This window comes from Nannobrachium achirus (genome assembly GCF_963921795.1).
Source record: "Nannobrachium achirus genome assembly, chromosome: 9".
NCBI classification, from domain to species: Eukaryota; Metazoa; Chordata; class Actinopteri; order Myctophiformes; family Myctophidae; genus Nannobrachium; species Nannobrachium achirus.
Genome location: NC_137818.1, coordinates 64,149,242 through 64,166,822, shown reverse-complemented (window position 1 = coordinate 64,166,822; position 17,581 = coordinate 64,149,242). Strand labels below are relative to the sequence as shown.

At 42.6% G+C, this 17,581-nt stretch overlaps 1 protein-coding gene across 1 annotated transcript in view; it reads right to left on the bottom strand.

Moving 5' to 3' along the window:
- Positions 1-17,581, bottom strand: part of LOC308291062 (carbohydrate sulfotransferase 11-like) — a gene marked incomplete at its 3' end in the record, with an annotated part of 53,367 nt that overhangs the window by 13,195 nt on the left and 22,591 nt on the right. Inside the window, exon 2 of the mRNA XM_080732975.1 lies at positions 451-533. Coding sequence (XP_080589101.1) covers positions 451-533 — 83 coding nt within the window. The remainder of the gene's footprint in view (positions 1-450; positions 534-17,581) is intronic.

The window sequence follows — 17,581 nt, the reverse complement described above, 5'->3', positions numbered from 1 at the left end:
GCCACACAGCACATCCATTTCCCCCGGTGGGGAGAACCATGGGAGAACATGTTCACCGCGCGGCAACGCTGGAAAAATAGCGGCGTATCGGCGCGGCAGACGAGGCAGCAGACCCGCGGCTGCGCGCGTCTGACGCCGCCGGAGTGGGTTAGTTCATTGAAAATAACGGGCCGTATTTTTTGACGCGCCGCCTCCGCGTCCAGTGTGTGTTCCCTTAGCAATGGACCTGTACAGCCCGGGCCATGGCTTAGCGGTCCAGGCACCAAGTAGCCTGACAATGCATCACGGGTTCGAGTCCGATTCCAGGCCATCTTTACTGCTTGTCTCTCCCCAGCTCTCTCTCCCCTTTTCCTGTCCATCATTAAGGCAGAAAAGCCCCAAAATATCTTGTACACTTTTTAGAACAGCCAGGCTTTTTGCTGTGCATGTACGGAACTATTGTATGCTCACCGGGTCTCCATTGTAGAGGGTCTGCAGGGGACTTCTCCGGCTCTTCCCGGGCCTAATGGCTCTCTTCACAGAAGGTTCCACAGCTGCAAGGAAAGACAACACATTGAGTACAGTTACCATGTTTTCAAGTATTACAACTAAGCAAAAGAAAACCCACACAATTAGCTCTACTAGACCTTACCCGTTGAAGATATATGCTCCAAGAATATGTGCAGAGTGTTAGTTACACAAGCACGCACCGGGTGCATGCGTGCACGCACACAACCCGTGCAACAGTGGACACGCTAATGACAGGCACACACGCACCTGGTGCATGTGCGCACGCACGCGAGAGACCTGCGCAACGGTGGACACGCTAATGAAAGGCAGAAGAGAGACATTGTACCCACATGGTACATGAAAGAAAATAAAACGCCTCAAATTGTTGTATTTTTTTCCCAGTAGGAAGGGAGGTTTTTTTTCACTGGTTGTCATTGTGATCCCATGGCCGTAACCCTGACAACGGCTGTAGAGTTGAACAGAAGTGTTGAAGAAAACTGGTGAAATGGAAATCGGGCTCCCTCACCGTCACACACACACACACACACACACACACACACACACACACACACACACACACACACACACACACACACACACACACACACACACACACACACACACACACACACACACACACACACACACACACACACACACACACACACTAGGGCTGTCAAGATTATGACATTTTACATGACGATTAATTGTCACTCAAATAATTGCGATTAACGATTTCATTGTGTTTTTGTCGTTGACAATTACATTTCTGTTTGGCTTTTGGGCTTTGAAGTTGCACATGGTAGATGTGACACATAACCTAAATATACAAAGAAATGAAGGACATATTTATACTTAAAAAAAGAACATTGATAGTGGAAATAGCAGATCTACAAGCTCACAACTTTCCACTACTTTTTGAAAGTGTTTGAAACTATATTAACATTTCTCAACATGGAAACGATTATGACGATTATGCAAAATAATTGCGATCACCTCAAATAATTGCGATTAGACGATTATGTAATAATTGTGACAACCCTAACACAGACACACACACACACACACACACACACACACACGCGTAAATGTGACGTCCACACTGTGCTACACTGGACAACGTTGCTTAGAAGATGAAAAAGGATGAGTAGAGAGAACAGGAAATGTGGAGAGAGTCTTGGAATGACATGCAGCAAAATGCTCCATCCGGCCTGGGAATAAAAGCGGGGACTCACTGATCAGGGCATCTCTCATATGGTAACCACTTGTCTGTCAAGTCGCCACTGCAAAGTATGCTACTTTTAATACTTTTACATATAAAGTATATGAGGGGTCTTCAATGTTTTCAGTCCAAGGACCCCTTAGTTGAGAGAGAAATGAAGCAGGGACCCCCACAAGCTTTTCAGAGATTCCATAGTTTCATTTTTTGCACCGCACAATCATCAGTGTATGTTGGATTCATGTCAATTTGTGTTTTCAGATATTTAATCACTTGAAATGTCAATACTCAATAAACCTGACCTTTCACTCTGTACTTTTTTCTCCTCTACGCCAAAGCTCTTTGCCGAAAATAGACGATCTACAAGCTAACAACGCCTCGCAGCGCAAGGCGTTGTGAGCTTGTAGATCTGCTATTTTTGGCTAAAGTTCTCAGAATATGCACACTAGGGTTCAAGTGGTTGATATAAAATAGGAGAAAAAAAAACTTTCTATCACTCAAAGATTTGGAGGACCCCCTGTAGTAACCCCGAGGACCCCCTGTTGAAGACCCCTGATGTATACTTTGTTGATCGGAGCCCCCCAGGAGTCTATACTAGGCCCCGTACTTTTTTTACCATCTACACCAAGTCTCTTTGCCGGAAAGAGACAAATCTGCACGCTTTTTTTATGGAATGTCCACCCCATAGTAGAGACTAGAGACGCTAGGGTTCAAGTGGTTAAAGTGTGACAATTCTGGTTCTGACTGTGAAACATTAAGCTTCTGGAAGGATCATTTGTGGAGAATAACTTGATTATTTTTCACCGTGCTCACGTGATGTGCACTCTGTGCCTTTCCCCTGTCCGCATATTCACCATCTTCTTCATGAATCACCTCTTAGTATTCACTTTTTATTAGACTACATAAACCTCTTCGACTGGACACTTTTGTTGACTTTTGACATTTAGCATTTCTCCTGTAAGTTTCACTCCCTGCCCGAGGGATTCAAACCAACGTCTCTCCTGCATGGGATACAAAACATCTATGGCTTATCCAGGGAATCCCTGCTTGACCAGGGCAGACGGTGTGTCTTTTGAGTTTCAGGCAGCGCTACTTCTCAACCAGTAGGTGTCCAGGCCAACACCATGGCCTAAAGGCCGTATCAGAGTGTACGGTGGAGAGCTATCCACCGGTGGAGAGCTTTCCACCGCAAGTCAGAAAATAAGTGCAGGACATCATAGTCACGGGGCCCACGGTGAAGTCCTCCCCCGCCTCCCTCTGGTTCAGACGCAAACTCCGTTCAGGTCGACCAATCAGTGAACGAGGTGTAGAGCCTGTCTGTCTGATAGTAAAAACAGAGAGATGTGTTGGGACTTGCGGTGTAAAGCTCTCCACCGCGAGGAATGACGTAACGTTGTAGTTTCATGACTCAAAAAGACTCGAAAAGACTACACCGCGGTGTAAAGCCTTCCACCGCCCAGGCGACTATGATGTCGGCTTAAATGTCTCAACGGAAGAGAAGAGACTAGAGAGTAGGAATGGGAAAAAAATAGCAGATCTACAAGCTCAACACTTGTGAGCTTGTAGACTGGCTATTCTTTGGCAAAGACATTTGATAGAGAATGACAAAACAGACTGTATTAAGTACATAAGTACCTTTTACCAATAGAGGGTTTAAGTGGTACCGGATATGCAGCTCGACAAATAAAAGGTGAATTGATCCCAGTGCATGACGGAGGACGATATCACAATAAATGAAATCTCCACGATACGATTATCGTGAGTGTTTTTTATCACGATAAACGATAATATCACGTATCGTCCCATGCCTAGAAGAGAGATCACATCCAACCACTGCCTATATATTTTATTATATTAACATACCCTACCATGCAAGATTGGTTTTGATCATTAAAACAAGTCCTGTGTTGAAGCTTTAATACTCCTCACCAATTTAGCATCTCTGGCCATTTACAACAGACCTCTGCTCTGACCACTATGCTCCATCACATGAGGGTGTCGTTTGCCGAAAAAACAAACAAAAAAACAGCTGCTGCGAACCACGTGGGTGTTAGCTTGCAGATCTTTTTTAGCAAGCTACACTGGTGTCTAGGGATGGGATAGGACGATATGAAAATGTCATATCACGATTATTGGTCACAATAATTTACGATAATTTACGCGATTTACCATATTATCGCGATAATCAAAATATCCCCAACATCCATTATCCTGGGGCGGAACATTTGCCAAAAAATAGCCGATCAAGTATGTAAATTATAAGTATGTTTTTAGGGTTTAAACGGTACTGGATATGCAGCTCAGCAAATAAAAGGTGAATTGATCCCAGTGCATGACGGAGGATGATATCACGATACATTAAAGGACCACCTCACCTCTGGGACAACCAGATCTCTTATTTTATTGTTGTCTGGGACACGATCAACACAATCCTGAGTTATTTTTTTGTGTTCAATCTGTGTTTTTAGATATTTTAGTATTTCAGCATGCTACAACTAACTGGTCATATGATGCTTTGTAGCATGATATTGCATCATCTATTGCATCATATGATGCGACCAGTTGTAGCATGCTGAAATACTAAAATATCTAAAAACACAGATTGAACACAAAATATAACTCAGGATTGTGTTGATCTAACCCAAACAACAATAAAATAAGATCTGGTTGTCCCAGAGGGGAAGTGGTCCTTTAAACCTCCACAATACGATTATCGTGCGTGCTTTTTATCACGATAAACGATAATATCGCTTATCGTCCCATCCCTAACTACGGAGCACAAACAATAAGCTCAACACCTCCAGAAAAGTGCCTTTAAACAAGCTTTAAACGAGCCCTGTAGGGGCCGTCTGTTCCAGAGCTGCAGGCAGAAAGCCTCCCTCCCCTGCTCTGGTGGTGACGTGAGCCTCTCCTCCCTCTCCCCTTTCAAATTCCTTCCTTTCCCCTCATTTACATGCCTCTATAGGAACAGCTTGTTCCCAGCAAAAAACCTCCTACTCCTCCAGCAAGCTGGCTATACATCCTCCCCTCTCCACTCACGTTTCTTCACCTCCCCCATCCATCCATCCATCCATCCATCCATCCATCCATCCATCCATCCGCCGTTTGCTACATCCTTCACTCTCGCCTGCTGCCTTTCTCCCAGTTGGCAGTGAAGTTTCAGGCACTCTGCCTGATTCCCTCGTTTGTTCCCAGTGAGTTTTTAACATAATACTACTAATAAAAAAATAATAACAGCACACGGTGTTAATACGCAGTCTAGGAGCATTCTGGATCTGGGTCAAACTGTCAAATTTAAGTAAGTAAGAGGCGAACATTGTGAAAATATCTGCTATTTTCACAATATTTATCTGCGGAACCGAGTCACATTAAACGTAATACCTACAATTCCAAGTGCTTGTCAGGGTTCTTATGACTTCCTATCTAGCCAAGCTTTATAAACCATGAAGATTTTTTTTTTTTTTTTAAAGACAAAAAAAGAAGCAAATATTTGACTGATATTCGAATAGTCGAATATTTGGTGAATGCCCTACAGTGTACACAATGTGACAATGTCAGTTACAGGTGGTGTACATGATAGTTATTGGTAATAAAAAAAACGTGTCTCTAATTCAGAAAGTTATCATTGCTTTAGTATAGTGTTATAGTGGTCTCCCAGTCAGCCTGTCGGGATTTCAATAAACAGAAAGGTCAGGGTACTAATTCTATCCAACCAAGAGATGGAGCGGCCCAAGGTAGTTTTCCAGTTCCAATTTTGTATTTTTTCCCCTCCCATCACGCACCAATTTCACTTGTTTTAGCAGCTTGGATAAAAAAAAGTGGTATTCCGACCTGATAAGTCATTTTGGTTTTACTAAAGCGTTGAAGAGATGGGGAGACCCGTTACTGAACAAACGCTCTGTATAGCCGTAATTATAGGAATATAGAGCCGCAGCTGAGCACTAATTTTAACGAGAAAATATCACTCACACCACCTTTAAATCAACACAGGACTTTTACTGGTGGAACAGTAATGCAGGGTGGGGGACCGGGACTCGTGGTCAGGCTTATAGCGCACCTTTCCATTGCCTCACTTTATGGATTCTAAAGGAAAACGCTGCCGTCCAAGTCCTCCTACACGCCTCCTTATCTCTCCTCCTGTCTCTGTCTGTCTCTGATCCAAACATGTTCTCCATTCGAGCATGCCTGCCTGCCCTGCCGCGTCCTCTCCTCCTCATATCCTCCTCCTCCTGTATTCTCTGCTCGTCCGCTGCCCAGTCTCATCTCCTATTGTGCCCTCTCCCAGGCACGTGCACACATAGACATCAAAGGGGGCTTGAGCCCCTGCCCTTTTTATCCGTCTGTAAAAAGTGCCCTCTCCAGACCATGAATGCAGTTTTTACCATGGTAAAAGAAATGCAAATGCCCCCTCTTTCCATGCCATACCTGAGGAGAATAGAGGGTATGCGCGTGACATCACTGTTGCTGGAAGTTATGTGGGAACGCCTACTGAGTGGCAAAAAACTAATTTCTGCCACTGACAGCCTATACATCCAAACAGAAAAGTCCTTTCTGATAGTATTAAACAAAGTTAAACTCACCAACATTGCGGCTGTACTGAAAGCTTGAATTATCCTCTTACTATCTGCAAAGTTTTTGTTTCATTAAAATCCACCATAGGCATGTTATGAGCTTTCTGTCAAGACATTCTGTGCAGGTTTTTATTTTTCCAAGTGTCAGAGTTTGGAAGCGCTCGTTTTCAACAACACAACATCCTGCTGCCTCATTACAGTGCCTATCCCGAACAAGTTCGGCTTTATTTCAATCCAATACAATATTTTATTTGCTATTTTACTTACCCCGAGCTGCTTGGAGCAACGTGGGTGGTCCTTGCTCGTCCAGCGCTAGCCAACGAGAGACGCTAGATGGTCCGACGATTTATTCCATTGAAAATGGTTTAAAATAAAGTTTAGAGCCCCCCCAAAAAAACTCAATATATACTGTCGGCGGCGCGACGTATTCCAGGGTGCCTATCCCGAACTAGTTCGGGATATTTAATAAAATGAATTATTTAATCGGAGGCCTCAACAAAGCCCCGGTCTAAATTTACATCCATGGCCGGGACTTAGACTCGGCCATCCACGGGCCGTAGTCGCGCTAACGGCCGCATCGCGCCGCCCACTCCAATAATAAATCACATCTTTAGACAGGATTTTCTCCGGATTGTGTTCCCAGACCCAAAGAAAACGTTTTTTTGCGACTGAAATAGCTTTAGATCGGGCTTCTAAATGGGTTAGCATTTTGGCTACGTGTCAGCTAGCTTCCTCCTCTCGTCACCCATAGCATTGGCTGGAGTGAAATCCCAAGGCACTTGGGACAGTGTCGACGGAAGCTAGAACGAAGGTCTATGGAGACATTTCTGGCACTCTAGCGCCCCTTGTGGCCGGTGGCACTGTATGAGTTAAGTGCAATTTAGAAACAGGTGGTATGCAGGGCCGTTGAGTGATCTGCAACTAGCACTTCCAAACTCCAATGCTCCATGCTGCTCAATGTTTTGCCACTCAGTCTAGATTAGGGGGGCGGGTCCCAGTGGACGTGCATACCCTCTATTGCCTTGCCTCTCCTGAACGTGAATGCAGCATCTTGTGTTGAATGCATTTTTTATGCTTAGTTTAGTATGTTATGAAGTACCGAAAATAGCCAACCTCCAAGCTCACGAGCTTGGAGGTCTGCTATTTTCAATATTTTCACCACAAGGCCCTTTTTTTAGAAATGTCAGCCCCTGCCTCTCTAACATTCTCTGCACGTCCCTGCCCTCTCGTGCCACATCTCCCTCTCCCCCCTCTCCTCTCATTCCATCCCACACTGCTCTTCTCCTCCTCCTCCTCCCAGTCCGTCCCTTCAGGGCTGACGGCTCCGTCATTTTGTCCTCCGAAATCGCTCGGCGTCCAAGAAGACAGGAGAGTGATTTGTTTTGCACGTGTGCCAGAGAGAGAATGTACGCAGGCATACAGGGCTGCTTGACGTTGCACAAGAAAAAGAGGGGTGGTGGGGGTGAGGGGGAGAAGCTGGGAGGAGAGGGGGAAGAGGAGAGCGAGAGAGAGAGACTGAAGAGTGAACAGAGTGTGTGAATGACAATTTGTGCATTACGGTACAGATGAAATGTACAATATTTAATTCAGGGGGAGTGTCTCTACACTACAGAATGTTGAAACGACGACAGATGTTCATATGGAAAGAATATCAGTTGAACCGAAAAAAAAAGAAAAGAACGGGAGGTGAAAAAACAGGTCAAGTCGTATAACGTTGTTGTCGGGTGAAAACCTTGTATGTCCAAAACCGTTCGTTTCGCATTTATCATTTTAAAAATGATTTAAACTAGTGAAAACAGCCGATCTACAAGCACACAATGCCTCGCGCCGCGAGGCGTTGTGTGCTTGTACATCTGCTGTTTTCACTAGTTCTGTGCGACGGCCTTGTATGATGAAGCAGGGCTTTACTTTGCGAAAGAACGTACACATTTGAAACTTGGAGATACGAGGTTTCCACCCGACAGTGACGATAAACTGATACAATGTACGTACACGAGGCTAAATTAAACCCCCTCAGGGTTATTTTAACTCTTCAGAGTGTGCAAATGGAACACCCGTTTACTTTGGTTCTATTTGTACTTACTTCAGAGTTAAATTAACACCGAGGATTTTACTGTGCAGAGCTGAAACGGAGCACCGACACTGGATGTCTTGAAGCGTACTCGTGCTAAGAAGCAACTTCCCCTTGACCCGTGGCCTAAATACACTTTACGCCCAATGTATGCTCAATAGGCTGTGATGCGTCGTTAGTTCTTTTAGGCGGGGTGGAACTTTCTGGCACAGTAGTACTAAACTGGTTTGAATCATAGTTAAAGGGATATTTCACTTTCAAAAAATCTTTTGGTCATTTTATCGTCTAATCAGGCTTTTATGAACACCCTGAACAGTTATTAATTTGCTTGATTCAATATTTAGATATTTGATGTAAATGTTACCAGGCCCTACAGGCCCAGGGCCTCTCCCCACACACACCCACTGTAACTTCAAACTCCATTTTAACCATGACAGATTCATTAAAAACACCCATTATTTCTGGGGACTCATATTGCCCTCCTAATACGTGAGCAGGCCATGTTTTTTCAATAACCTTTTTCATTTATTTTTAATAATTATCTTTTGTATTTAATTTTTCCCATTTTCCCAAATAATTATTCAAAATAAATGAAAAAAGTTATCGAATAAACACGGCCTGCTCACGTATTAGGACGGCAATATGAGTCACCAGAAAAAAATAATGGGTGTTTTTAATGAATCTATCATGGTTAAAAGTGAAGTTTGAAGTTACAATGGGTGTGCGTGGGGAGAAAAGCCCATAAGGTGTTTCCCTGTTGAAAGTGGAATATCCCTTTAAAGAACCGGGACTATGTGTGTCTATAGGTAATTTCACACAAAAACGTCTTCTGCCAAGTCTCCATTCTGGGGCCTCTTCTGTTCAACATGTAGCCTACATGCTCCCACTGGCTCAGATTATGGAAAACAACAAAATCTGTTACCATAGTTATGTGTGGAAGACACAGACATTTCCATAACCATATCACAAGGGGACTATGGTCCAATGCAAGCCCTGAGTAAATGCATTGAACCCGTAAGCGGTCGGACTTGCCAGAAGTTTCTTCAATTACAAACAAAGACAAAACTGACCAAACCTTGTTGTAGTCATGGACTCGGACCTGAATTTCAACTTCCATAGTACATCAGACTAGGGCATTCACGAATAGTGATTTTTAGCATTCGAATTATTCGACCTCAAAGTATTCGAATAGTCGAATATTCGATAGGACTGGCCAAACAGTTAAATATTAAGTAAGCAAGAGGCGAACGCGAGGCGAGGCGTTGTGAGCATGTAGATCTGCTATTTTCACAATATTTATCTGTGGAACCGAGTCACATTAAATGTAATACCTACAATTCCAAGTGCTTGTCAGGGTGGGGGTCCCCAGTTCAAATATGTTTATTTTGGGGGTCACAGCCTAAAAAGGTTTGAGAACCCCTGGTATAGAGCATTAACAAATTCATCCACCAGGGGCAATGACAACTCATTCTTATGACTTCCTTTCTAGCCAAGCTTTATAAACTATATATATTTTTTAAAGAGAAAACCATAAACAAATTAAAATAATATTCAACCTCGGTGAACAACGTCGAATAGTGACTTTTATATTCGAATATTTGGTGAATGCCCTACATCAGACAACTGCATTTGATTCAGAATGCTGCTGCTTGATTCTAATATACTTGTTAGATTGTTACACTGCTGAATTGATTTCAAAATACTGTTTGTTTATGAAGCACTATGGTTTTAGGGCTAAGATACATTTAGACTTCATCTAGACCAGTGTTTCTCAACCACTGTGCCTGGGGACCTTTGGTGTGCCCCTGAGAAGGCTCAAGTGTGCCCCTTGAAACTGCTTGAAAGCCAGTATTGTATTTATCATTTTAAAAATGATTTAAACTAGTGAAAACAGCCGATCTACAAGCACACAACGCCTCGCACTTTTTACTACTGTTGTGCGACAGCCTTGTATGATGAAGCAGGGCTTTACTTTGCGAAGAAACATACACATTTGGAGCTTGGAGATACAAGGTTTCTTCCCGACAGTGACGATATTTACACTCCCGTGCCCATGGATTCTTGGGACATGAAAAGTGTGCCCGTGCAGAAAAAAGGTTTAGAAACACTGGTCTAGACTTCTCAGGTTGTCTGAGACAGGTCTGCTATCTGAACCCAGAGTCAGAAGAACTAAACACAGAAGTAGGGACGGGACGATATGAAAATGTCATATCACGATTATTGCGAAATATTATCACGATAATCAAAATATCCCCAACGTCCGTTATCCTGGGGCGGAACATTTGCCCCAAAAAATGCCGATCTACAAGCTCACAGTGCGTTGCGTTGTGAGTTTGTAGATCTAGTACCTTTTACCAATTATAGAGGGTTTAAGAGGTACCGGATATGCAGCTCGGCAAATAAAAGGTGAATTGATCCCAGTGCATGACGGAGGATGATTTCACGATAAATTAAACCTCCATGATACGATTATTGCGAGTGTTTTTTTATCACGATAAACGATAATATCGTCCCATCCCTACAGAGAAGCAGCATTCGGTTTTTCTGCACCACATATCTGATACAAACTCTCAGAAAACTGGAGGTCTGCTCAAACTTTTTGATCTTTTAATGAAAAGCAGAAGGGCTTTCAGTTTGCCGTCGCCTTTTAATTAGGTTTTTAAACATTTGTTCTGCATCTCTTTTTTTAATCTTCTTATTTTAATTGTTTTTACTGGTTTAATTATCCTTTTAAAATGAGTTTCTTTTGCCTTCTTTTAATGCTCTGTGTTGTAATGCTTAAATGTTTTGTGTGAGGCACGTTGAATTCCCTTGTTGCGGTGATATGCTATATACAATTAAATGTGCCTCGTCTTGCCTAGGCACGCGACATTGTCATGCGATGGAATATAAATGAAGCTTTAATGATTCTTGTCTTGCGCCAAACGCCTGAAGCTAAAAGTCAATCCAGATAGCTGATTTTTACTGCAAGGAAAGGTCTCTCTCTCGCTCTGTTGCTTCCCCTTTAACCTGTTATTCTGATGTGTGATTTCAATAAATAAAGACATCAGTACATTGAATCTTGTCACTTAGGATGTTTAACAGGCACACATAGACATCAAAGGGGGCTCTTCAGACCATGAATGCAGTTTTTACTATGGTGAAAGAGTTGCAAATGCCCCTCTTTCCATGCCACGCGTGAAGGCAGCATTCAAGAGAATTGCCTTGTCCAAATTCTCCTGAACTTGTGTGCAGCATTTTATGTTGAAAGAATTGACCTCTCTGTGTGGAAATCCAATGGTGTACACCACATCTCCAGTATTGGCTTGATATGGTATCACGCACCGAAAATAGATTGAGATTGGCTACTTTCGATATTTTCACCAAAAGTGCACTTTTAGAATTTCAGCCCCTGCCTCTCTAACATTCTCTGCACGTCCCTTAAGTTTCAAGTCACTGCTCGGCTGTAGGAGTGTGCAGGGGGGTGAGAGAGAATCAGACAGACAGACATACAGACATACAGACAGACTGAGACTGTGCCGTGGCGATCTGATGGGATTTACTTCCCAAAGTCCCCCTCCTCCTCTCTGTTCCGCAGCTCTCATGAATCATCAAAACCTCCGTCTGTCTGAATCTGAGTCACGCCGTCTGAACACAAGGACGGGCGCTTCATTTTGAGTTTAACCCATTTTAGGGCCTAGAATTATTTAATTATTTAGCTATTGAAAAATAGCAGATCTACAGAGTGCCGCGCTGCGAGCTTGTAGATCTGCTATTTTTGAAAAAGTTGTGAAAATGTGTGCAAAATCTTTGTACATACGGTATGTATTTTTAAAGCGAACGTTTGTATCTCAAATTTTGCTTCTGGGGGGGGGGGGGGGGGGGGTCCCTGGAACTAAATATTTTGAGATGGGGGTCCGTGGCCAAATACATATCATTTTGGGGGTCCTTGACATGAAAAGGTTTGAGAACCACTGACATAGTAGTCTCAAGAACACACTTAACTGAGCTCCATTTAAGTGAAAAGGACCTTTTCTTTGACGATGGCTGGCCAGATTGCTGACATAAGAAACATAGGTTTTTCCAAAAACCTTAAGAAGGATTCAAAAAGACACTTATAGAATCGGGTCAAAATTCAAATTTTCATGATTTTTCAAAAAATAGCAGATCTACAAGCTCGCAGCGCGGCACTCGGTGCCGCGCTGTGAGCTTGTATATCTGCTATTTTTCAATAGTTAAAGCATGAAATAATGATACACTATAATGTGTACCCGTTCTAAATGGGTTTAACTTGTTGGGACACGCTCCAAACAACTGGACCCACCATCTACAGCTCGCAGCCTGCGAGCTTAGTGCCGCCCGTCATAGAAAAGTTTCATTTTGTTTAATTAATTCCACTTAATTCATCCCCCCTATATGCTGCTCACTCAATCATGAACGAGGCTCCGGGCTGTGCTCAGAGAAAATGATTTCCTTACTGGGAATGAAAGTAAAAGAAAAAAAAAAAACACTGCCTGAGGGGCGACGTTGACAGAAGAAAACAAGTTATAGATGAGAAACAAAACAATTCACGAGTTTCAGCAGGACTAATACAATAAACTGACGACTGTGAGCCCAACAAAACCACAACCAGATGTCCGGGGGAAGTGAGACACAGATACTGTACACACATTAATGGTTTACTGTGAGCGTTAAGCTCAGTTTAACGACGCTTGTGTCGCTTACCGACAAGAACTGATAGAGCAAACAACACATTAAACTATCAATCAATCAATCAATCTATATGAATGAATGAATGAAATATTTATTTCCGTGTCATGCCAAAATTTGGCCCATCCCATATGGGATTATATGACACATTAAATATCAAAGTTAACTGACATCAACAGTCCTTCCGGTGTTTACATTACACCATTGTTATAAATTAACAAAACCATAAACATGAGAACAATACATAATGAACAAATAAAATAATCTCAAATAAAACAATGCAGTTTACATGTATATGGTCCTCCTCCTCATTGACCAAGCTTTATCCAGAAACGAAGCAAAAGAAAAAGTATCACATTGAAACAGTCGTCTCAGCTTCTCTGAGTCATCACACCACACAAATTCATAATTTGGATCTACCTTATTAAAGAGTCTCTGCCTAATAGAATTATAGAATGGGCAATAGAAAACAAAATGCATTTCATTTTCAATTTCATTAAGATCACACAAACCACATAACCGATCCTCCTCAGCTGTGCCTACATATCTACCCGTCTCGATATGAAGACCAAGTATACCAGCCCTAATTTGGGCACATAGGGATCGTTTCTTTTTTGAAAGGTTATACAGTACATAGTTTTCTGGACCATAGACATGTTTTATCTCACAATATGTGCGGAGCTTTGGTTTACACCATATATCTAGTGCCCATTTGTCTTTTACGTTTTGAAAAATAATTTCTTTTATCACCATACTCTGTATGTTTTCTTTATTATAATAATGGTCTTCATACCCAGCTCTCAACAAAATATCATACATGTCCGTAGCCCATGCACCCTTAATCGAGATGTCCCACTCAAAAATCTTCCTTATAATTCTATTAGAGTTAAGACCCAATATTCTATTCCACAGACGTACCTTATACCTTATACTTATGTTACAGTTAGTTTGAGAAACCAGTTAGATTGGGAAAGGAGCGCTTGTTTTAGTTCACCTGGATGTGGAAGAAGTTCACCTGGATGTGGCAGAAGCCCATGCATTAGTCCCACGCTGGTGAATGCTAACCTGGTGAATGCTAGTATGCCTAAACCTAACCCTAACTTCAGTAAAACTATGCCTAACCCTAACTCCAACCTCAGTAAAACTATGCCTAAACCTAACCTCAATACAACCATGCCTAAACCTAATCCTAACCTCAATAACACTTTGCCTAAATCTAACCTCTGCAAATCATTCTTAGTATTACCAGTAAGACTCCCTAATCGGGAGATAAGCGACCGTTGGTCGCTTATCTCCACAAATATCACAGCCTCCACCTCTCACGTCATACGGGCAGCCATAGTTACACCTGGAATGTTGAATCTCCATATATGGAGATAACCTACCCATCACACAAAGTCTGACCTCACCAGCCCATACCTGGGCATGGACGACTTATATCTCCATATACGGAGATGGCCATATATGGAGATACGATGACATCACAGAGTCCACAGCTGATGATGTGGCGTGATGTCATACAATACACAAACAAGCCCTATATAAAGGGGCAATTCTCACCAGGGAAGAGAGCATTCCCCACTAGCTGAGTATCTTAAGATGGTTGGATGTGATGATAAGCCACAAATAGGCCAAAAGTTTGTTTTACCAATTATCAAGAAATACGGGCAGTTGACAGTTTGCCATTGTTACTCATTGAAGTTGAATCTCCATCTGAATCCCTTTTATGCCCATATATGGAGATCCCTGCTCTGAGTATCTGACATCACTAATCCCTTTTATGCCCATATATGGAGATCCCTGCTCTGAGTATCTGACATCACTAATCCCTTTTATGCCCATATACAGTATGGAGATCCCTAACAGAATCCATTTTATGCCCATATATGGAGATACCTGCTCTGAGTATCTGACATCACTGTGATGTCACCTGTTTATGCCTAAATATGGAGATCCCTGCTCTGAGTATCTGACATCACTGCGATCTCACCTGTGATGTCACAGTGACACATCACCTCAGTATCTGTGATGTCACAGTGACACATCACCTCAGTATCAGGCGTTACACGTATACATTGAGCAGGGCAAAGGTGTGACGTGTGTGACGGACGGACGGACGGACGGACGGACGGCCGGTGGAGGTTTTCATACCAGTAAGACTCCCTAATCGGGAGATAAGCGACCGTTGGTCGCTTATCTCCACAAATATCACAACCTCCACCTCTCACGTCATACGGGTAGCCATAGTTACACCTGGAATGTTGAATCTCCATATATGGAGATAACCTACGCATCACACAAAGTCTGACCTCACCAGCCCATACTTGGGCATGGACGACTTATATCTCCATATACGGAGATGGCCATATATGGAGATACGATGACATCACAGAGTCCACAGCTGATGATGTGGCGTGATGTCATACAATACACAAACAAGCCCTATATAAAGGGGCAATTCTCACCAGGGAAGTGAGCATTGCCTGGAATGTTGAATCTCCATATATGGAGATAACCTACGCATCACACAAAGTCTGACCTCACCAGCCCATACTTGGGCATGGACGACTTATATCTCCATATACGGAGATGGCCATATATGGAGATACGATGACATCACAGAGTCCAGGGCTGATGATGTGGCGTGATGTCATACAATAAACAAACAAGCCCTATATACTGATGCGATACGATGACATCACAGAGTCCACAGCTGATGATGTGGCGTGATGTCATACAATAAACAAACAAGCCCTATATACTGATGCGGAGATATGAGCAGGGCAAAGGTGTGACGTGTGACCGACCGACGGACGGACGGCCGGTGGAGGTTTTCATAGTAAACTGCTCCCTGACGGTCGCAACTAAACTGCGACCTTACGGTCGCAATTATTCCTCTCCGAAGTGGGCACCTCTTGCTCCACCTTGTGCCCAAAAACGAGCTCTCCTGTTCTCAATCTAACTGAATCTCAAACAAACTCACACACACACACACACACACACACACACACACACACACACACACACACACACACACACACACACACACACACACACACACACACACACACACACACACACACACACACACACACACACACACACACACACACACACACACACACACTACTGTGCACATACATACAGTATGTATATTATATTTAGAAGTAGGACAGTAGCACATAGCACCTTCAAAGCACTTCACTGCTATAATCAATGTAGCATTATTACATCCTTAACAAATGACAATTATGATGATGTTTGTCATACAGTTAACATCGAGGAACATGGACTCTCAGTGAGCCCCATTCTGTCCCCATTCTGTCAGAGGCAGTCACACTCACATGGATTTGTTTATCTCTATTGGCACTATACTCTACCACCCTGCTCCAAATGAATAACTGAAAGGATACTTAGACTATGTGTTTGGAAACACTGCTTATATATGGCATTGAGGCCAGCCAAACTGGTAGAATAGAACAAGGGTTTTCAAACGTTTTTGACTCAGGGCACCCCTGTAAATAGGGCTGTCACGATATGATATTTTACATGACGATTAATTGTCACTCAAATAATTGGCGATTAACGATTTAATTGTGTTTTTGACGTTGATAATTACATTTCTGTTTGGCTTTTAGGCTTTGAAGTTGCATAATGGTAGATATGACACATAACCTAAACACACAAATAAATGACTGACATATTTGACAACTTACTACTTAAAAAATAACATTGATAGTGGAAATAGCCGATCTACAAGCTCACAACGCGTCGCGATGCGACACGTTGTGAGCTTGTAGATCTGCTAATTCCACTATTTCTGACATTTTTCAACATTCACGATTATAACGATTATGACAAAATAATCACGATAATGTCAAATAATCACGATTAGACGATTATGTAATAATTGTGACAGCCCTACAATAACTTTTTCATCCACGGCACCACTGTATTATACTGTTAATTTTTAGAATCTTATGGAGAAATATCTGTTTCCATCAGAACTGACTGAAAATAACGTTATACTTGACGTTTAATCACTTGAACCCCACCATGCCTATTCTGGGGGGAAGGTTCATCAAAAATAGACGATCTACAAGCTCACAGTGAGCTTGTAGATCTGCTATTTTTGGTGAGGAAAGTTGTCGTAGATGGAAAAATAATTCAAGTACATTGAAAATCAGATCTGTTTTACTAAGCATAGTGAAGTGATATTGATGTAGTGATATTAATGAATTCCAAATATTATCAAATGATCTCGCTGCACCCTGGACTGGCATCACGGCACCCCAGGGTGCCCCGTCGCCCACTTTGAAAACCCCTGGAATAGAAAACCAGCAGTAGGCTGGCTACTAGAGGCCTGGTAGGATAGAAAACCAGTATTACTAGAGGTCCTCCTCTGGCAGGATAGAAAGCCAGCAGTACAAAAAAGTCCTGGTTGGATAGAAAACCAGCATTACCAACTGGTCCTAGTACAATTGAAAACCAGCAGTACTAGACGTCCTGGTAGGACATAGAAAACCAGATGCATTTAGGGCA